The 22732-nt window shown below is 32.1% G+C and overlaps 2 protein-coding genes across 2 annotated transcripts; one reads left to right on the forward strand and one right to left on the reverse strand.

Annotated features, from left to right (window-relative positions):
• Positions 1-758: 758 nt before the first annotated feature.
• On the reverse strand, positions 759-3744 carry LOC149374902 (uncharacterized). The gene is made up of 2 exons (XM_089590718.1): positions 3361-3744; positions 759-3234 (listed from the first exon to the last, which is right to left on the reverse strand). The coding sequence occupies exons 1-2, from the start codon at positions 3687-3689 to the stop codon at positions 798-800; spliced, it is 2766 nt and encodes a 921-aa protein (XP_089446844.1). The 5' UTR covers positions 3690-3744; the 3' UTR covers positions 759-797.
• Positions 3745-13146: 9402 nt separating this feature from the next.
• On the forward strand, positions 13147-17278 carry LOC149374903 (uncharacterized). The gene has a single exon (XM_089590719.1). It carries the CDS (start codon positions 13151-13153, stop codon positions 17255-17257), a length of 4107 nt encoding a protein of 1368 aa, XP_089446845.1. The 5' UTR covers positions 13147-13150; the 3' UTR covers positions 17258-17278.
• The last annotated feature ends 5454 nt before the right edge of the window (positions 17279-22732 follow it).

Below are 22732 nucleotides of genomic sequence, written 5' to 3' on the forward strand. Positions count from 1 at the left end.
TTTTCATAATCACCTTCATACTTAGAAAGTTGATAAATCAAAAATTAATCATTTTTTGCTATATCCTCTATTTATTAAAATTTTTACTAACGGTACATTCAAAAAATTGTAAATTTTATTGTACTTTTAGGGTATCTCTACAACTATACGCTGTTTAAAAGCTTGATTGGGACGTACAATAATTCAGTAGTTTACTCTTATTGTATATAATGGGTACGGTTTTTTTTTTGTAGTCGATTGGTCAGTCCAACTCTCCAAGAAAGTATAACTATATACTCACTACGGATACAGATATACATTCTAGAGAAATCGGACCGATGAATCAACCGACCGACTACAAACAAAATAAGTACCCAATATCTATTGGACATCGACTTAATTACCGCTCTTTCTACGTGAGCGTGAGCTTTACTGCCCGAATTGCCCCTGCTTCGAATGAGGTCTTTCCTTTATAAATCAATGGTTCTATTACCGTAGGCCATATAGGAACGCAAGAAAAATTTCAGAAATACTTTTTAACTTTTAAAAATTTTTAATTTGTTAATTTTTCTCATCTCCTGAAATGCTATCAACGTTAATTTGTGGTTAATGCTTTCGAGGCTCACCAATAATACTCAACAAACTTTTGGATATTTAGATAAATCGATACATAATGGGATTTAAATTATAAAGGTTTTATCGCAAATAACTTAAACTCATAATTCTTGTAAAATAATTTATTCGTAGAAAAATAGTTTTTATTCTTATACATACTACAAGACATTGAACTCAATGAATTTGTGATTTAACAAAAGTTTTTACAGTATAACGTCGCCTCTTATACGAAGTTTCGAACGAATGGTAAATATATTCGTCACATCGCCGTGTTTGAGACAGTAGTCGTGCAATTTCATAAAGTAAGTCACAGCGTTTGATCCAGTATTGCTTAGTATTTTACATGTATTGCTTAAATTAATGACTTTTTCTTCGACAGCCCTTAGATACGTAGTTTTGTTGTCTTCATCATCGAACCAAAGATCGAACAAATCTTTAAAAGTTTTCGAGGCACTAGACTTGGCTCCTTCCAAGATGCGACATATGTCAATCAAAGGAACGCCATTTTCGTTGATAATCCTAAGGTAACGTGTTTTATTTCCTTCGTTGTCGAACCAAAGTTCGCACAATTTCTTAAATGCATTTGGAGTTTGTAGGCCAGAGCCACTTAGAATTTTTGACATATCGGATAAGTTCACTCCTTCGTTGTTCAACATTTTTAAACATAACTTTTTCTTTTTGTGTTTACTAAACCAAAAATCATACAGTTCTTCAAAGATATTCACTGTACTCGATTGTGTCCTTTTTAGAAAGTCAAAAATTGTTAGTAAACTAATATCATATTTCTCACACGTCAACAGGTAATCTGATTTATTTCCTTTTTCATCGAAAAATAGTTGTAGCACAGCTTGAAAAGTGTCGGAATTTTGTTCTGTTCTATGGAAAAAATCAAATATGTTCGTTGCACTGATTCCATGCCCTTCCATGGCTTTCAAATATTCTGTTTTTTCCCCTCTATCGTCGAACCACATCTTGTATAAAGTTAAAAAATCATGCACCATATTTTGACGAGTTTTTCTTAAAACTTTAGACAATTTAACTAAAGTTATACCATTTTTAAGAAGAGTTTCCACATAAATGGTTTTTTCCCCTTTTTCATCGAACCAAAGATCATACAAATTCTTAAAGTTTTCCACAGACTTTGTACCTTTATTAAAAACTATAATAAAAATGTCTAATATTCTAAGACCATTTTGTTTTAATGTTTGCAAATAAACTGATTCATTTCCATATTCGTTGAACAAAAAATCGTACAAATCTTTGTACGACTTGACAACATTGGAAGACGAATGGAAAGCATTACAAAAAATTTTAAAGCTGATATTATGCTTTTGTAAAGTGGTGATGTACTTTGTAGGATTCCCTTCTTTGTCAAACAAAAGATTGTAAAAATGAGATATTGCGTTAACATTCTTTGCTGCAGCTTTCGTCGCTAAACTCAGGAATCTGCTCATTTGTATACCTGCGTCCGTCCATGTTTTTAGTCGCGTCGGGTTACTCGCACCGAATTCGTGTGATAGAAATTGTTGCAAATCATCAAGAATGAGCGAATGATTTTTGGTCGAATGCATTAAAATTTTAAAAATGTCTTTTAAATCGACTCCAGTTTTTTCAAAAATTCTTAAATTTTCTTTCTTATTACCTTTATCATCGAAAAACATTTTACACAATGTTGTTACTACTTTGAGGTAATGCGAAAATTTTCCATATGAAACTTTAACAAGATTTGCAAGTGAAACATTGTTTTTCTCCAAAATTGTCACATAACGAGATTTGTTTCCCTGATCATCAAATAAGAGACTATAAAGTTCTACAAATTTTTTAGGAGCATCATTTCCTGATCTTCTTAAAATTTTAGATAAAATGGAAAAATTGATATCATGGCTTTCTAGTGTAGTCCAACGAAATGTCTTATTTCCCTCTTCATCAAATAGGAGGTAAAAAATTTTTTTGAACGTTTGAGCCGAGTGATGTCGTGTACCAAACAAAATCGTAGATAATGTTAATAATTCTATATTATGTTTTTCTAAAGTATTCAAATAAATTGTTTTGTTTCCCTCGTCATCCAAAAACAGTTCATATAATTTTTTAAAATTCTCAGCAGCTAGAGGTCCAGATGAATACAACATATTACGAATAATGACCATACTAATACCGTTTTTTTGCAACATTTTCACGTACCGCGTTTTATTTCCCATTTCATTGATGATTATTTCATAAAATTCTTTGTAAGATCTGGCAGCTTTACATCCACTGCCTTGCACAATGTCAAGAAAATATTCTAATTTAATGCCGCATAAAACATTTAAATATTTCGTTTTGCGACCTTCTTCGTCAAACCATAAATCATAAAGTGCTTTATAACTTTTTGCTGCATGGACTCCTGATCCCTTTATAATTTGATTCACAGTTTTCAAATCAATTTTACTTTCTGCCAAAGAATTTAAATACTTCGTTTTATTCCCGTACTCATCAAAACAAAGATTGTACAAGTTTAAAAAAGCTTGTTTTGACTTATGGCTACTGCCGACTATAAATACTGATAATGTCCCTAATGATATTCCTTCTTTTTTTAAGGTTTTGAGAATCATTGTTTCGTCCCCATTCTTGTCAAACCACAGATTAAATAAGCTTATAAAACTTTCTTTGATATGTTTTTTTGATCCAAATAAAATACTTGACATTGTACCTAATTGAACTGAGTGTTTTTTTAATGTTTTTAAGTAAATAGATGCGTCTCCATTTTCGTCAAATAAAATATCGTACAAGTCGTTAAAACCATTTTTTCCATTTTCTGATATCATACTACTGATATTGCACAGCTCAACTCCGTGTGATTCAAAAGCTTTTAGCTGCTTTGTTTTATTTCCATTTTCATCAAACCAAACATTATATAAGCCTATAAATTTGTCTTTAATGTTGCGAAAGTTAATATTGTGTAACGTAGTGCTTAAAATAGACAAGTCAATGTCATGTTTTTGTAGAGTTAACAAATATTTTGTTTTATTGCCTTCCTCGTCAAAAAACATATGGTATAAAGTTTTAAAGGCTTCCACACAATTGTTGCCCGTTCTAAACAAAATAGAATTAAACATACGTATGCTTATTCTTTCGCGTTTCAAGGTTTTTAAGTATTTAGTTACATTTCCACTTGCATCAAACAAGAGATGGTAAAAATTTTTGAAAGCAGTATCTATATTTTCTTTAGCATCTGCTAGGATAATGCTTATTTTATGTAAACCAATTGAATTTTTTTCAAATGCATCCAAAAAAATGGTTTTATTGCCTTCTTTGTCAAAGCAAATGTTGTACAAACGTTTCAAAGCAATAACAGCATTGGAATTTGATTTCCTTATCATGTGCGATACTGTAGTAAGTTTAATTCCTTCCTTTCTAAAGACGTCTAATATATATTTACCTTCTCCATAAGTTATGTATTTAAGGAGTTTATTGAATGCGTATACGTTTTGAAATTTTTGATTTTCTACTAAAACTTTGGTAAATCTAGTTAATTCTTCAATATTTTGATGGTCGTTGTATGAGTAAGTTGATCCACCCGATTTAATGTCATCAAGAATTTGGCACATAGTTTTTTTTGTGATCGAACCAAATTTGTGAGACTCTAACCATCTCAATACTAGCTCCTCCAACTCTTCATAATTGTAAGGAACGTCGGATTTATTGACACTTTTTTTTACCATTTTGCATAATTTTTTATTTTCCAATTGGTCACTTGCATATACCAATTTATTCAAAAACTCTTCTTTTATTTTTTTATCTTCAAAGGACATTTTTTTAAACTTCGGAGTAAAATCTAGTGAGCCTATTAATTTTACATTGCTTTCGGATGTTAATCGGTAGAGACTGTGCTTTGAAAGATAGTTGAAAGAATTCCAATTTTCGAAATTTTGAATTTTTTCCAGTTTGAAAGGATAAGTTTTTGTTGTAGTATCATGTAACTTGTTTCTTCCATCAATATTGAGACTATGATTTGTAAACGCAATGAAATTATTTATCTTTACATCATCATGTTCTCTTTTTTCAGCCGCAAAAATATTTAATAGCCTATTTGTGATAGAGTCACTCTTTTGTCGTTTACTAGGAAACAAACCCTCAGTACAATTACTATCATCGATTGCTTTTATATAAGTTATTGCATTGTCACAACAAATAGCAATTACACTAGATTCTCTGTTACTTTGGTAATTAACAAATGATATTTTTTCATGCAAAAACATATCATGTACAATAGAAGTGAGTAAATGATATTCGTAAAGAAGATTACTTTCAAAATTTCTCACATCCATGGAGCTGCATAAAATATTTTTCTGTAATTCTGCACAAGTAAATTGAACTTGCTTTATTTCATTATTAACAACACTTTTTAACTTCTCTCTGTTGGGTTGTCTAACTACAAGAATAAATTTTTTCACAAACAGTTTTTTCATCTTGTCTTCAAATTTTTCTGGAAAGTTACTTTCTTTAATAACTTTTCGCATAGCTGATGTCAACTCCAAGTATTCTAGAATATGATTTTTTATTTCCTTTTCTTTTGAAAGGTGATAAAATTCATGGTTACTTGTATCATTGTATACAAGTAAAAAGTCCTTTAAGATATCACATTTTTCGAAAATATTTTTTGATTTTACCATAAAAGGCATGTCTACTGATTTTGGTGCAAGTGTTTTATGATTAGTCAGATCCAAGTCAAGATTTGTGTGAATTATCAAATATTTTAGATGATCCAATGAATCATTTTTAGCCTTTGCCACTGAATATTGGACAAAACTGTTAAAGTATTGGTTGATAGAAAATATTGTGTTTTTTGTAGAAAACAAGTTGACATGATTAATTTTTCTATCCATAAAGTAATTGTCTTCATAAATGACTTTTATACAAATAGATTCATTTTCATAGCGAATGGCGATATCGTTAAACTTATTAATAATACAATGATTATATAATACTGACAATGAAGGATATTTGTCTTCATGTATGACTTTTCTGATGCAACACAACGTCGTCAAGTCTAATTTGTATTTTAAGTTTATCAAGTGATTACAAAAGTGATCTGTGTATCTTTTAATTAGACAAGAATCGCCCTTTGAGTTACCTTTTTTTCCTGTGACTTCATTGTGTAAATCGTCAAGATCTTCAACAGCTGATTTTGACTCTATACCATCAGTGGAATCAAATTTTTTTGACCAACCTTCATTTATCTGATAATTTGACTCAGGCAACTCCGTACACAATTTTTTTGATGTTTTGTTTTCATTGAAGTGAGAGCGTTTTCTTTTTTTGCTTGAATTCATCGTTTTTTAAAGTGTTGATGAATTAACGAAAATGTTTCAATTTTTTCTATTTCTTGAATACAACATTTTATGTTACTCCCGTCATTTTTGTTGATGAATCAAAACCCTGTAAAAAACTGGTAATTAGTTAATGAACACGAGAAACTTTGCTGTTTAAAAATATACTATTCTCAATACAGATTTTATGGGTTTGTCACAGCATTCGAAAATTTGAAATACGAATAAATTTATAGAACATGCCAACATCATCAAAGTACTTAGCTGTGAGTTCTTACTTTTATTCTTACTATACTTTTTGCACGAATAAGCAAGAAATATTAATTCCGCTAAACACAGCACAATAAGTATGTTTTTGTTTAGGTGCATTAGGGGCATGGAACACGCATAGGAAGCCCTAGCTACATCTGACAGCTCTCTTCTGTAGCCTAACCTAACCTTATGGTAAATACCAAGTAGAAATTGAAAGTGGGCGAAGACTGGGCCCAAGCTTGGCTGCCATGCCGCCCACCTTGGCCGCAGCTTGACACCTGACTTGGCCTCCAGCCCTCCAGTGGGGTTGTAATACGGCGCTAACTTGGGTGCAGCTTGGCCTGACTTGGCATGACTTTCCCCCAGTAATCGCCCACTTCCGTCTGCAGATCAGTATAATATACAGAGCCGTCTATATATAAGTATACAAATAAAGTATATGCGCGCGTGCAGCACACACATGACTATATACAAACTGATTTGCTTGTGTATATCCAATACCAGTGCAGACAAAAGTGGGCGATTACTGGGCGAAAGTCGTGCCAAGTCAGGCCAAGCTGCGCTTAAGTCAGCGCCGTATTACAAACCCACCTGGGGCCGTACCATATAACTTTTTTTTGCTTCACAGGCCTATGTTATAACATAGGCCGATGTACAGAAAAATAGTTATATGGTACGGATCCTGCGGCCAGGCTTGGTTGCTTGATTGAGACCATGCGTTTAAGCTGTACCACCTCCAACCGGTTGTAGTTTTGTGGCAGTACCGATCACACTCGTCAGATGGCGTATGAGTAAGAAAGGCACAATATATATAGATATAAAAACTATACCATATAATCGTAACTCTATTTATTTACAAATTTTACAATCTACTACTAATACGTAGAATAAGATACAATGGAGGCAATAAATTAATGAATTAAAAACTAGGTTGAAACCAATTTCGATAATTTTTTTTCTCTCTACTTTCTTTTAAAACATCCTTATTTTGAATGTTAATGTACTGTCTCATTCTTATGCTAGTGTAATAATAGATAGATTTGGATATTGCATCCTCTTTGTGTAGTTTACAAGGAAACTGTAACTTATAATTGCGCAAAAGATTTTCAACAACATATTCGTAAACATTGACAAGCTGATTATTTATGGCTTCTCTAAAATATTTTTCTATTTTATCAAAGAGTTTGTAAAAAAGAGTATTTGCATGGATGAGTCCTCCCCTATTTTTTAAGTTAATTAATAATGCTTCTGGTTTAACAGAGTTTCCGGGATTACTATTTAAAGTAATTTGACATGTGCATTTTTCAAATTTTTTTCGTAGTTTTCGACAAATGAATCCAGTGACGTAATAAGTAATACAACTTATCGTGAACTATATTTTGAGAAATGTTAGAGTTTGTATTTACACTTTGGTGCACCTTTTACGTTACAATTATTTTCTCGTCTGCTGCGTAGCGAGGCAAAAGTATAGAGGCAGATGGCGTGATGTAACGCGGCTTAGCTTGGCGCTTTTCGCTCCGTGCATCAGGTTGGAGGGGATAAAAAAAACGACTGCAGCGCTGTAGGTGAGCAAAGTTGGCGAACCCGTACCCCCATGAATCGTACAGTAAGCGTTGTCTTATATGAGAAAAGATATTATTTCATTTAAAGTAATTAGTTGAGAAATCGAAGGCGGAAAAAAAATGTTATTTAGCCAAACCGGGTCTATAATACGGATAAATAATTTTTCTAGGCACTTCAAATCGCCCGAAATTTTAAATAATGGGTTATTAAATATTATCTGTCATATAGTACACAACACACATACTTATCTGTAATGTTGTATACGTGAGAGCAAGAACTCCAAGCAGTCGACTTAGGCTGCCGCTAGCTGTATAATCTGAATCAGTGTTTACGTTTACAAAGTAACGAAATGCGTACGAGACAGTGTTGCGTTGTTAATTGCAACAAGAAAGAAAAGCAGGGGGTGGTGCTGTATAAATTCCCAAGTAGACCCCATGAAACAAAACAGAAGGAGCTGTGGATTAGGGCAGTTAGGAGACAAAAGTTCGTACCTAACCTACGGAATTTTTTTTATTATTATTATTGATTATAAGTAAAATTATCATGAAAATTTTACAGTCCTGATGGCAGTTTGTGTATATGTTACCATAACCTACATTTGTCAAGCATAGGCAATAATGTACTTACAGGTAATTCTACTTTGTATGGATTTAAGGTGGTTCTTCACGATGGTGCCGTATCAAAGCGACACGGGACCCTGTGATTTTCTAATTTTCGATTAGCGTATTATTTGCAACATAAAATATGTTGTACTGGCACTTGACTATAATATCATTGCATTTACATACAAATAAACAAGCTAATAAAGTCAGAGTAATAGTTGTAAAAAAATTTTTTTTTGACGCAAGGTTCTGAAAATGGCATGTACGCTCCTACTCAAGCAGACGTTGCCGCAGTTTACACGGCAAACATTTCGTTTACGATTAAATATCGTATACTATTTCCCTGATTAGCCCAAACTTTTGTTATATTATTAGAAAGCTGAAAAGTTCTTCTTTCACTATAAACTTTTTCTATTACGATCTTAAGTCTACTTTACGAGATATTACATGATATCGTAGTATGGAAAAGTAACCTACATAAGAACACATGTTAAAAGTGCATTTTTTGACTGACTTGTTTTCAAAAATTTGCCTGATAAAGGGACTTGAAATTTTAAAGAAAGATGCCTTATAACTTTAATAACAATCCCTCCAAATTTCCCTGTAAGTTTAAGTAAATGGGTTAGGTGAAGAACCACCTTAAGCTGACAGATGTTTGTCTCACAACATAGCAATTGATCAGATGACCGACTCCTTTATTTACATATTCCTGTACGTAGGCAACGTGCCCACTCTCTACTAATTTTTTAGCTTTTTTCAGCGTTTCATTATTAAAAACTATGTTGCAACTTATACTTCTAAAGCCTGTTTGGATAATCATATCCATTTTTTAGGGTGCTGATGTTAACGCGATAGCAGTATGTACGTCTTATTCAATAAATAATACTTTCTCCTATAAGCGACAGTGTTACGATTTAATCATACGGGGGTACGATATTGCGCGATTCTGACACCGAGGGCGGCGCTGCGTGTCATGCTCGGAGCGACCTCTCTAGAGTATGAGGCTCTTTTACCGTCAAGCTTGAATCAGATGGCGCCAGGGCACGTCGCGGCTGTCATGGCCGTTGCACTTACACACCGTCAAATTTACAGTTGTGTATTGTGTCCGTGAGCCTATCTGTGTGATGAGCAAAGCAGAAGACACAACCTTTGTAAATGATTGCTGTTGTTTGCAGACAATTTTTGTTTGCATTTACGTTTAAAGATAGTAGGAAAAATGAAGTGCAGTGTAATATCCTGCGATAAGAAAGTGAAATTTAAATTTCCTTCTGATAGTGTGATAAAAAAAAGTGGCTCGAAGCAATTGGGAGACTAATCATTAGTAAACAAATACATAAATAGCCTTTTAAATATAAACTAAAATGTACACTTACCTGTCCACGAGTTCTGCTTTTCTTGCACTGACTCTTGCTCCTTTCCCTTTTAAAAGCTTCTTCAATTCTGAAACTTTTAAGCTCCCATAATATTCTTTCTTGTCTTCCTTATTCATTTCAAAATTTCAAATATTGCGCTTTACCACTACACTTTAATTTCCTGTATACATACAATACTGAAAAGTAATGTTGTGTGAGTGAGACGGCCATGACAGCCGCGACGTACCCTGGCGCCATCTGATTCAAGCTTGACGGTAAAAGAGCCTCATATTTTTAGCATACCCCCACTGAAAATGCTTTAAGTATATGTTCTGCTCTGTTCCTTAACCTCGCTCACTAGGTGTGCGTAATATAGGATATAGGGTATATTTTTTTAGTCGGTCGGTCGGTCGGTCCATTTTCTCATGAAAGTATACCTATATTTACTACGTATACAGATGTACATTCTAGAGAAATTGGACCGACCGACTACAAAAAAAACGTACCCTCTATATCTGTATACATAGTAAATATAGGTGTACTTTCTTAAGAAAGTGGACCGACTGATCGACCGACCGACTACTAAAAAAACGTACCCATACTGTACTTCATGAAATGAATTCTTAGACTAGGAGAATTATAAATAGTATAATGTCTCACAACAATGATAACTTTTTTATTAGAAAAATTATTTTTGCAAAGTGAAAAAATACACTAGGGAAAAAATAGTGTTAATTTAATAGAACTGTGAGAATATTTTAAATGTTTTAGTCCTCAGCATTTTGATTTTGACCCAATAACTTAATAACCCATCATAATTTGCACGAATATTGGAGCCATGTATATCTTTTTCTTCCTCCTTTGCAATTGCACGTTTTAAAGCACTATATGTTAAGACCCTTTTCTTACTTAATGACTACGATCGTTTCACAGTCTCATTTATTTTACAACAGAAAATTAAAAAAACTTTTCAATAAAAATGCAAAGAACCCTTAACATGTCAGTTAATTATCACACACACACTGCTCCGAAATGGCTGTCATGCTGTCATTCGCATCAGTTGTATCTATATATTGTAGCTACAGCTACAGCATAAGAAAGCGTGAGATGGAACATGGAAGATACCTAGCTATAGGCTTCCTACCTAGTCCCTACCAGTTCCACCGTTACAAAACCTATACCTTGGGCCTACCTAGGCCCCCTCTAACTACCGAGGCAGCCTAGTTAAATTTCCGATCGGGTGGAAGTGTTAACACGATAAAAAAAAATGCATGACCGGAGCACATCTCGAGTAGAATTGAAAGTGGGCAGCCGAGCTTAAACGCATGGTCTAAATCAAGCAACCAAGCCTGGCCGCAGGTGGGTTTGTAATACGGCGCTGACTTAGGCGCAGCTTGGCCTGACTTGGCACGACTTTCGCCCAGTAATCGCCCACTTTTGTCTGCACTGGTATTGGATATACACAAGCAAATCAGTTTGCATATAGTCATGTGTGTGCTGCACGCGCGCATATACTTTTATTCGTATACTTATATATAGACGGCTCTGTATATCATACTGATCTGCAGACGGAAGTGGGCGATTACTGATGGAAAGTCATGCCAAGTCAGGCTAAGCTGCACCCAAGTTAGCGCCGTATTACAACCCCACTGGAGGGCTGGAGGCCAAAGATTTGTTCACCTTACAATCCAGGGACGGTCAGGGACAGTGTGGGCGAGTCGGAGACGAAAGTGAACAAGTGCTCTTCTCCGATCGTCCGCGATCGTCCCTGACCGTACGCGATGCGGAGTTGTACACGTTAGGTTAGGTTAATGCAAAAAGTAAACAAACTTGTTTGCATTTGCACTTCTTTATTTACAAACTATTGTTTACATACAGCATTAACCTAACCTAACGTGTACAACTGCGCATCGCGTACGGTCAGGGACGATCGGGGACGATCGGAGAAGAGCACTTGTTCACTTTCGTCTCCGACTCGCCCACACTGTCCCCGACCGTCCCTGGATTGTAAGGTGAACGAATCTCAAGTCAGGTGTCAAGCTGCGGCCAAGGTGGGCGGCGTGGCAGCCAAGCTTGGGCCGCGTCCTATGCGTGTTCCATGCCCCTAATGCACCTAAACAAAAACGTACGTATTGTGCTGTGTTTAGCGGAATTAATATTTCTTGCTTATTCGTGCAAAAAGTATAGTAAGAATAAAAGTAAGAACTCACAGCTAAGTACTTTGATGATGTTGGCATGTTCTATAAATTTATTCGTATTTCAAATTTTCGAATGCTGTGACAAACCCATAAAATCTGTTTTGAGGATAGTATATTTTTAAACAGCAAAGTTTCTCGTGTTCATTAACTAATTACCAGTTTTTTACAGGGTTTTGATTCATTAACAACAATGACAGGAGTAACATAAAATGTTGTATTCAAGAAATAGAAAAAATTGAAACATTTTCGTTAATTCATCAACACTTTAAAAAACGATGAATTCAGGCAAAAAAAGAAAACGCTCTTACTTCAATGAAAACAAAACATCAAAAAAATTGTGTACGGAGTTGCCTGAGTCAAATTATCAGATAAATGAAGGTTGGTCAAAAAAATTTGATTCCACTGATGGTACAGAGTCAAAATCAGCTGTTGAAGATCTTGACGATTTACACAATGAAGTCACAGGAAAAAAAGGTAACTCAAAGGGCGATTCTTGTCTAATTAAAAGATACACAGATCACTTTTGTAATCACTTGATGAACTTAAAATACAAATTAGACTTGACGACTTTGTGTTGCATCAGAAAAGTCATACATGAAGACAAATATCCTTCATTGTCAGTATTATATAATCATTGTATTATTAATAAGTTTAACGATATCGCCATTCGCTATGAAAATGAATCTATTTGCATAAAAGTCATTTATGAAGACAATTACTTTATGGATAAAAAAATTAATCATGTCAACTTGTTTTCTACAAAAAACACAATATTTTCTACCAACCAATACTTTAACAGTTTTGTCCAATATTCAGTGGCAAAGGCTAAAAATGATTCATTGGATCATCTAAAATATTTGATAATTTATACAAATCTTGACTTGGATCTGACTAATCATAAAACACTTGCACCAAAATCAGTAGACATGCCTTTTATGGTAAAATCAAAAAATATTTTCGAAAAATGTGATATCTTAAAGGACTTTTTACTTGTATACAATGATACAAATAACCATGAATTTTATCACCTTTCAAAAGAAAAGGAAATAAAAAATCATATTCTAGAATACTTAGAGTTGACATCAGCTATGCAAAAAGTTATTAAAGAAAGTAACTTTCCAGAAAAATTTGAAGACAAGATGAAAAAATTGTTTGTGAAAAAATTTATTCTTGTAGTTAGACAACCCAACAGAGAGAAGTTAAAAAGTGTTGTTAATAATGAAATAAAGCAAGTTCAATTTCCTTGTGCAGAATTACAGAAAAATATTTTATGCAGCTCCATGGATGTGAGAAATTTTGAAAGTAAGCTTCTTTACGAATATCATTTACTCACTTCTATTGTACATGATATGTTTTTGCATGAAAAAATATCATTTGTTAATTACCAAAGTAACAGAGAATCTAGTGTAATTGCTATTTGTTGTGACAATGCAATTACTTATATAAAAGCAATCGATGATAGTAATTGTACTGAGGGTTTGTTTCCTAGCAAACGACAAAAGACTGACTCTATTCCAAACAGACTATTCAATATTTTCGCGGCTGAAAAAAAAGAACATGATGATGTTAAGATAAATAATTTTATTGCATTTACAAATCATAGTTTTACTATCAGCGAAAGAAACAAGTTCCATGGTACAGCAACAAAAACATTTCCTTTTAAACTAGAGAAAATACAAAGTCTCGAAGATTCTAATTTTTTGAACTATTGTTCGTCTTTTTCAATGTCCCATCTTCACCGATTAACATCCAAAAATAAATTAATAGATTTATTAGAATTTACTCCAGAGCTGAAAAAAATGTCCTTTAAAGATAAAAAAATAAAAGATGAGTTTTTGAATAAATTGGTATTTGCAAGTGACCAATTAGAAAATAAAAAATTATGCAAAATGGTAAAAAGAAGTGTCAATAAATCCGACGTTCCTTACAATTATGAAGAGTTGGAGGAGCTAGTATTAAGATGGTTAGAGTCTCACAAATTTGGTTCGATCACAAAAAAAACGATGTGCCAAATTCTTGATGACATTAATTCGGGTAGATCAACTTGCTCATACAACGACCATCAGAATATTGAAGAATTAACTAGATTTACCAAAGTTTTAGTAGAAAATCAAAAATTTCAAAACGTATATGCATTCAATAAACTCCTTAAATACATAACTTATGGAGAAGGTAAACATTATTTATATGTTTATAAAAAAGAAGGAATTAAACTGCGTACCATATCAAACATGCTAAAGAAGTCGAATTCCAATGCTGTAATTGCTTTAAAACGTTTATACGACAGTTGCTTTGACAAAGAAGGTAATAAAACCATTTTTCTACAGGCGTTTGAAAAAAATTCAATCAACTTACATCAAATGAGCATTTTGTTAGCAGGTTCTAAAATAAATATAGATACTTCTTTTAAACAATTTTACCATCTATTTTTTGATGCAAGTGGAAATGTGACCAAATATTTAGAAAATTTGAAACGTGAAAGAATAAGCATAAGCATGTTTAATTCTATTTTATATCAAGCAGGTACTCATTGTGTGGAAGCTTTTAAAAATTTATACTATATGTTTTTTGACGAGGAAGGCAACAAAACAAAATATTTGTTAACTCTACAAAAACATGATATTGACTTGTCTATGTTAAGTACTCCGTTACACAATATTAACTTTCGTAACATTAAAGACAAATTTATAGGCTTATATAATGTTTGGTTTGATGAAAATGGAAATAAATCAAAACAACTCAAATCTCTTGAATCACATGGAATTCAGTTGTCTAATATTAGTAAAATTTTATCAGGATATGAGAAAAATGGTTTCATCGATTTGTGCGATATTTTATTTGACGAAAACGGAGACGCATCTTTTTACTTAAAAACATTAAAAAAACATTCAGTCAAACTTGGTACAATGTCAAATATTTTATTTGAATCAAAAAAACATATCAAAGAAAGTTTTATAAGCTTATTTAATTTATGGTTTGACGAGAATGGAGACGAAACAATAATTTTCAAAACCTTAAAAAAGGAAGGAATATCATTGGGGACAGTTTCGGTTTGTATATCAGGTAGTAGCTATAAGTCCAGACAAGCTTTTTTAAACTTGTACAATCTTTGGTTTGATGAGTACGGGAATAAAACGAAGTATTTAAATTCTTTGGCAGAAAGTAAAATTGATTTAACAACTGTGAATCAAATTATAAAGGGATCAGGAGTCCATGCAGCAAAAAGTTATAAAGCACTTTATGATTTATGGTTTGACGAAGAAGGTCGCAAAACGAAATATTTAAATGTTTTATGCGGTATTGAATTAAAATATTTTCTTGACATTGTGCAAAGCAGTGGATGTAAAGCTGTCAGGTCTTACAAAGAATTCTACGAAATAATCATCAATGAAATGGGAAATAAAACGCGGTACGTGAAAATGTTGCAAAAAAACGGTATTACTATGGCCATTATTTGTAATATGTTGAGTTATTCTGGACGAGCAGCTGCTGAGAATTTTAAAAAATTATATGAACTGTTTTTGGATGAAGAGGGGAACAAAACAATTTATTTGAAGACTTTAGAAAAACATAATATAGAATTATTAACATTATCTATGATTTTGTTTGGTACACGACATCACTCGGCTCAAACGTTCAAAAAATTTTTTTACCTCCTATTTGATGAAGAGGGAAATAAGACATTTCGTTGGACTACACTAGAAAGCCATGATATCAATTTTTCCATTTTATCTAAAATTTTAAGAAGATCAGGAAATGATGCTCCTAAAAAATTTGTAGAACTATATGGTCTTTTATTTGATGATATGGGAGACAAATCTCGTTATGTAACAATTTTAGAAAAAAATAACGTTCCACTGGCAGATCTTGTCAAGGTTTCATATGGCAAAGTTCCGCATTACCTCAAAGTAGTAACAACATTGTGTAAAATGTTTTTCGATGCAAAAGGTAATAAGAAAGAAAATTTAAGAGTTTTTGAAAAAACTGGAGTCGATTTAAAAGACATTTTTAAAATTTTAATGCATTCGACCAAAAATCATTCGCTCATTCTTGATGATTTGCAACAATTTCTATCACACGAATTCGGTGCGAGTAACCCGACGCGACTAAAAACATGGACGGACGCAGGTATACAAATGAGCAGATTCCTGAGTTTAGCGACAAAAGCCACATCAAATAATGTTAACGCAATATCTCATTTTTACAATCTTTTGTTTGACAAAGAAGGGAATCCTACAAAGTACATCACCACTTTACAAAAGCATAATATCAGCTTTAAAATTTTTTGTTATGCTTTCCATTCGTCTTCCAATGTTGTCAAGTCGTACAAAGATTTGTACGATTTTTTGTTCAACGAATATGGAAATGAATCAGTTTATTTGCAAACATTAAAACAAAATGGTCTTAGAATATTAGACATTTTTACTATAGTTTTTAATAAAGGTACAAAGTCTGTGGAAAACTTTAAGAATTTGTATGATCTTTGGTTCGATGAAAAAGGGGAAAAAACCATTTATGTGGAAACTCTTCTTAAAAATGGTATAACTTTAGTTAAATTGTCTAAAGTTTTAAGAAAAACTCGTCAAAATATGGTGCATGATTTTTTAACTTTATACAAGATGTGGTTCGACGATAGAGGGGAAAAAACAGAATATTTGAAAGCCATGGAAGGGCATGGAATCAGTGCAACGAACATATTTGATTTTTTCCATAGAACAGAACAAAATTCCGACACTTTTCAAGCTGTGCTACAACTATTTTTCGATGAAAAAGGAAATAAATCAGATTACCTGTTGACGTGTGAGAAATATGATATTAGTTTACTGACAATTTTTGACTTTCTAAAAAGAACAAAATCGAATACAGTGAATATCTTTGAAGAACTGTATGATCTTTGGTTTAGTAAACACAAAAAGAAAAAGTTATGTTTAAAAATGTTGAACAACGAAGGAGTGAACTTATCCGATATGTCAAAAATTCTAAGTGGCTCTGGCCTACAAACTCCAAATGCATTTAAGAAATTGTGCGAACTTTGGTTCGACAACGAAGGAAATAAAACACGTTACCTTAGGATTATCAACGAAAATGGCGTTCCTTTGATTGACATATGTCGCATCTTGGAAGGAGCCAAGTCTAGTGCCTCGAAAACTTTTAAAGATTTGTTCGATCTTTGGTTCGATGATGAAGACAACAAAACTACGTATCTAAGGGCTGTCGAAGTAAAAGTCATTAATTTAAGCAATACATGTAAAATACTAAGCAATACTGGATCAAACGCTGTGACTTACTTTATGAAATTGCACGACTACTGTCTCAAACACGGCGATGTGACGAATATATTTACCATTCGTTCGAAACTTCGTATAAGAGGCGACGTTATACTGTAAAAACTTTTGTTAAATCACAAATTCGTTGAGTTCAATGTCTTGTAGTATGTATAAGAATAAAAACTATTTTTCTACGAATAAATTATTTTACAAGAATTATGAGTTTAAGTTATTTGCGATAAAACCTTTATAATTTAAATCCCATTATGTATCGATTTTTCTAAATATCCAAAAGTTTTTTCGAGTATTATTGGTGAGCCTCGAAAGGATCAATCACAAATTGACGTTGATAGTATTTTTAGGACATGAGAAAAATTGAACTCAAATTTTAGTTGCATAGTTTTAAAAATGTGCTACAAAATTGTAATTTATTCATACAAAAATTTTCAAGCATTAAATCAATCTGTATCAATAATAAATTTGTCCATTACAATTTATTGGTCTTAACACCAAGTTTAAAATGTTAGTCAATACCATTAATTTTTTTTTGTTACTAATATGCAGCTAAATAATACATAAAAAAAAAAAAAAAAAAAGTCCGTAACGCTTAAGACTATACCTCTATGCTCTAAGTGCAAGGGCTAAGTTTAATTTTACTTGGCGCGTCACAATCTCGATTCTATAAGAGCCCCCAACGCTGTACCCACAACATTACCTACTATAAGAAAATTTGTTTCCAATGGGGCCCAAGAAATTGCAATACGTTATGGTCGCAATCAATTCCCTAAAATGTTAGATAAAATATAAAAGCCCTTCGAAATTTTTGTTTTAGCCTTTGAAATATTTCGGTTTTCGTAAAATTACCTATTTATTAACATTTAACGTAATTTATGTATTAATTGAGACGAGCAAAAACTTACAGAATGAAAATTTTTTTCCTTTCAGATTATATTATTAAGCTGTTGCTATTGGATTATTATAAATTATAATGACAATCCAATGGTACATACAGGGTGATTGTTCAAACTAATAACATTAGGGACGTCAAGAACAAGTGAAATGGTCGGTGTACAATCGTACTAGATTTGAAAGCGGGCGACGTATCGACACTGTCGAGCCCTATTGGCATTATGCCTCTACCACGTGACCTCAGTATATATATGACTAATATAGAGGAGAAATAACACAGGTCTAATGGGATGAATCTTGTTTTTATTTTTTTTTCGCACTTAAAAAGATATTGAGCTTAAAAAGGTTGTTAATTCCATGTTACTGACATAATGAGAGTTACGTAGTTATTTTTTTCCTTTGGGAAAAATGTTTATGAAGGTTGAAACAGCGTTTAGAACGTATACGGAGTGCCGTTTAACCCTACTTTGAGCTGTTAGTTTCAGCTGTTTCAGCTGTTGCTACTGCTGCTGATGCTCAGAGGTAAACAAACAGCTCAAAGTAGGGTTAAACGGCACTCCGTATACGTTCAAAACGCTGTTTCAACCTTCATGAACGAATTCACCAAACGAAAAAAATAACTACGTAACTCTTGTAATGTGAGTAACATGGAATTAACAACCTTTTTAAGCTCAATATCTTATTAAGTGCGAAAAAAAATTAAAACAAGATTCCACCCATAAGACCTGTGTTATTTTCCCTCTACATTAGTCATATATATACTGAGGTCACGTGGTAAAGGCATAATCCCAACAGTGCTTTTCGCACGGCACCAGAGATTGCTGACTGCAATGCTACGGCGCGAGTTCACTTTTGGCCACTGTTTCGAGCGCCCCGTCGCGGCCAAGCGGTCGAACCAGGCACACATATTTTTTTTTTTATTTGAGAAGCGTGGGGGTACTTATACCGAGTGTGTGCCTACGGATTCGCGTGGAAATGGGCATGTAGGCACATACTTTGGAGACGCGTGGAAGGGGTATACTGAATATGTGCCTACGGAGAGAGGAGTGGTGTGTGGTGCATGGAAATGCCGACTACAGCTATATAACTATATATACCCGCGTAAATCATAGCGAAAAAAAGCGACGAGTCTTTCTCGCTATATACTTACTAACTTCTTAAATAAGGTCTTAGAAATTAAGGGGAAATAGAGAAGAAAAAAAGATTTCACATCTAATATTTGTAAAATAAAAAAACCTGTTTTAATTTACAATTCTCTATAACATATGAAAGTATAAGAGAGGCTAGCCATATTATTTTTCGAAAATTAAATCATACAAATAAATGTTTACGCAATTGGAAGCTCAGACTTTCAAGGCATTTATTTTTTAGTTCTTCTTATATACTTTGGATTTTCGTTTAGTACTGCGTATCAAAGTACGTTGAAAAAATATTTAGCTTGAAATATTTTTTGAGGTTGATAGTATGGCTATAAGCACCTTAAATATAAATTATTATTTTTACTTATCATAATCGCTATGAACTGTAGGCCAAGCTCCGGAGGGTATCAATGAACATATGTGACTTTAGGTTATAAAAGGTCCGAAGCTTGAATAGCTGAGATGGCTAGGGCTTATGCCTTCGACGGTATATTTTGGCGATTTGGGGTTCAATTCTGATTGCCTTTGGATTTTTTTTTCTTTAATATAATTCAGTATTCTATTTAAATTTCTTATTACAACTTTCATTTTAATTTATGAATATTGTCAACACTTTTTTTTCGGACACGTTAAAAAAATTTTATTTTTAATACTGTGTCACGTACATAGAATCCTACGCAACAACTGACTATTAAATAATTTATTACGTTAATAGTTATAGCTGGCAAGGCTAATTCATAATTTTAAAGGTAATAATTTGAATGATAGTTACATTGATAACTAACTAAATACTTGGTAGATTATATAAATCTTTATGTGCGTATTCGTATGCTTGCATGTGTTTGATCTCAGACTTTTTGACCGATGTCAATGATTCAGGACTCAGAAGGATTACTTTTTCATATTGTTACGATGGCTTGGGAAAAACAATCGTCATAGCTTTTTAAGGTTGTCATACCTCTTGACGATTTCTTGATTTTTTTAAGCAGATTGTTGTATTATTCAGGTGAAAAAAATATTCTTATACATATTTTAGTTTTACTTAGGGAAAATTCAAACAATTACATTTTTTTTAATCTCTCCATACGTTATACAGTTTCATTTTGAACAATAAAACAATTTTTTTTCTTTCGATTCATGCATTCAAGATTAGTATTTCAATAAGATTGATAGAACAATTCCCTAATTTGTAATTTTAATTACATTCTTAACAAGATCTTATTTCATACAGTACGAAAAAACCACATTTTCTATTTTCGCACACTCCATAAGAGCTTTTTTTATAGGATAATTTTACTTTAATGTGATGAATATTATGATTTTATTGACAGGTTTTACACATCTGAGCTTGTAATTTATATATGTACATTTTAATACTTACTGTAGCTAAAAAAAATAAATGTAGTTTGGTTTGTTCTTAAATATCTTGTACGATTGTTTCATTACAAAAAACTTTAGATTGCAATAAATGACTAAAACTTTTAATTTGCTACTCAACATAATTTAATATTGTTAAATAAATTTCTACCTGCAGAGAAAATACTGAAACATTTAACGATAGCAATAATTTTATGATACCAAACAAATGATTTTTAAGGTTATGAATAAAATTTAAATGGTTTCAAACTTCCCAAAAATTATAAACATCCAGTTTACAAGAGAAAATAGCCAAAGGCCCAAAAAATTTTCTTTCGTTTTTATAATTTCCTCAACAATTATTACCAGTAAATTTCTACAATAAAATTTTTTCAATCAAAAAAATGGGTGCTTAATATTTTTATGCTGTGAGCACATAGATATTAAAATTATATCAAATCCTACAATCTAAATTGCACCAGTGGCTCTGATAAATTCATGCAAACTTTACATATTATTAAAATTGATACAACAATTTCCTTATTTGTAATATCAATTTAATTTTCGAAATAATTTTATTTTATAGAGCTCGAATTGCTTAATTTTTATTTTTTTTCTTTCCATAAAGTGTTTAGATCTTTAATTTTTTTTTTCATCAAATAATAATTTTATTTTAATAAAATAAATACTATGCTTTCCTCAAAAAATTTAACTAGTCTAACGTTTTAATTTATATGTACTTTTAAACGCTTATTTGAATATTTTTTCGATTTTTTTTATTGCTGAGAAAGCAGTAATATGTTTCTCGGTAGCGATTTAAAGTGTTAGATAATTGTGTGAATTCTTCCCAAATTTTGCACTGAAAATTTGTTTATTGGTAACATTATACCCTCTAATAAAAGAAATTATGTGAAACAATAAGCTTAGATTTTTTTTTTTAATATAGAAATTTGTATAAAAAAATTAAAATTTTCGATTAACAAGTCATTGGAAGCTATTGAGAAATGCAGAGTAAAAGCGGAGTGCTTTCTGGCGTATAATCACATAAATAAAGCAATAATTTGTATTGATATAGTAGATCGTACATACTCCGTATGATGTGGTAATACGCTTTTCTATTATTAATAAATGTTGTATTAATTATTCAACAACGTGGCCAGTAAGTGACCTATGTTACATAGAGATTGACCACAGTGTTATTAAGTAATGCTTAATTATTATTTTCATATAAACATACATACTTCTATTGCCAACTTGAAGTTAAAGGAAAAAAAATTTACTCAAAGAAACCCTTTTTTCCTCTTGATTTAAAAAAGCTCTTTCATGTCTTCTACTCTGAAGACTATTTCTTGCGCTGACCCACCGACATCATTCAGCGATTCAAGAAATTGTAAGACTAAAAAAAAAAATTGAACCACATCCTAAATTATGAATAAAAATCGGGCCTTACTTTAAATAAACAAATTTTTGGTGCAAAATCTTCAAAAATCCACTCAGTTTTCTGACACTCTAAAAAGCTATCGTTAAATGTTTCAGTATTTTCTCTGCAGGTAGAAATTTATTTAACAATATTAAATTATGTTGAGTAGCAAATTAAAAGTTTTAGTCATTTATTGCAATCTAAAGTTTTTTGTAATGAAACAATCGTACAAGATATTTAAGAACAAACCAAACTACATTTATTTTTTTTAGCTACAGTAAGTATTAAAATGTACATATATAAATTACAAGCTCAGATGTGTAAAACCTGTCAATAAAATCATAATATTTATCACATTAAAGTAAAATTATCCTATAAAAAAAGCTCTTATGGAGTGTGCGAAAATAGAAAATGTGGTTTTTTCGTACTGTATGAAATAAGATCTTGTTAAGAATGTAATTAAAATTACAAATTAGGGAATTGTTCTATCAATCTTATTGAAATACTAATCTTGAATGCATGAATCGAAAGAAAAAAAATTGTTTTATTGTTCAAAATGAAACTGTATAACGTATGGAGAGATTAAAAAAAATGTAATTGTTTGAATTTTCCCTAAGTAAAACTAAAATATGTATAAGAATATTTTTTTCACCTGAATAATACAACAATCTGCTTAAAAAAATCAAGAAATCGTCAAGAGGTATGACAACCTTAAAAAGCTATGACGATTGTTTTTCCCAAGCCATCGTAACAATATGAAAAAGTAATCCT

The sequence above is a fragment of the Copidosoma floridanum genome, unplaced genomic scaffold (assembly GCF_036245765.1).
Source record: "Copidosoma floridanum isolate Cflo_tuat_1 unplaced genomic scaffold, Cflo_Japanese_pri ptg000013l, whole genome shotgun sequence".
NCBI classification, from domain to species: Eukaryota; Metazoa; Arthropoda; class Insecta; order Hymenoptera; family Encyrtidae; genus Copidosoma; species Copidosoma floridanum.

What these genes read in the sequence shown, in the direction of transcription:
- LOC149374902 (XM_089590718.1), bottom strand. Translation starts at nt 3,689, where the DNA reads ATGTTTAATTCTATTTTGTTTAGAACGGGCAACAATTGTGTGGAAGCC. An exon ending in AAAAATGGTTTTAACGACTT is followed by an intron (nt 3,235 to 3,360) that starts GTACGATATTTT and finishes TATCAAAGAAAG; the next exon opens with TTTTATAAGCTTATTTAATC.
- LOC149374903 (XM_089590719.1), top strand. Translation starts at nt 13,151, where the DNA reads ATGGATGTGAGAAATTTTGAAAGTAAGCTTCTTTACGAATATCATTTA.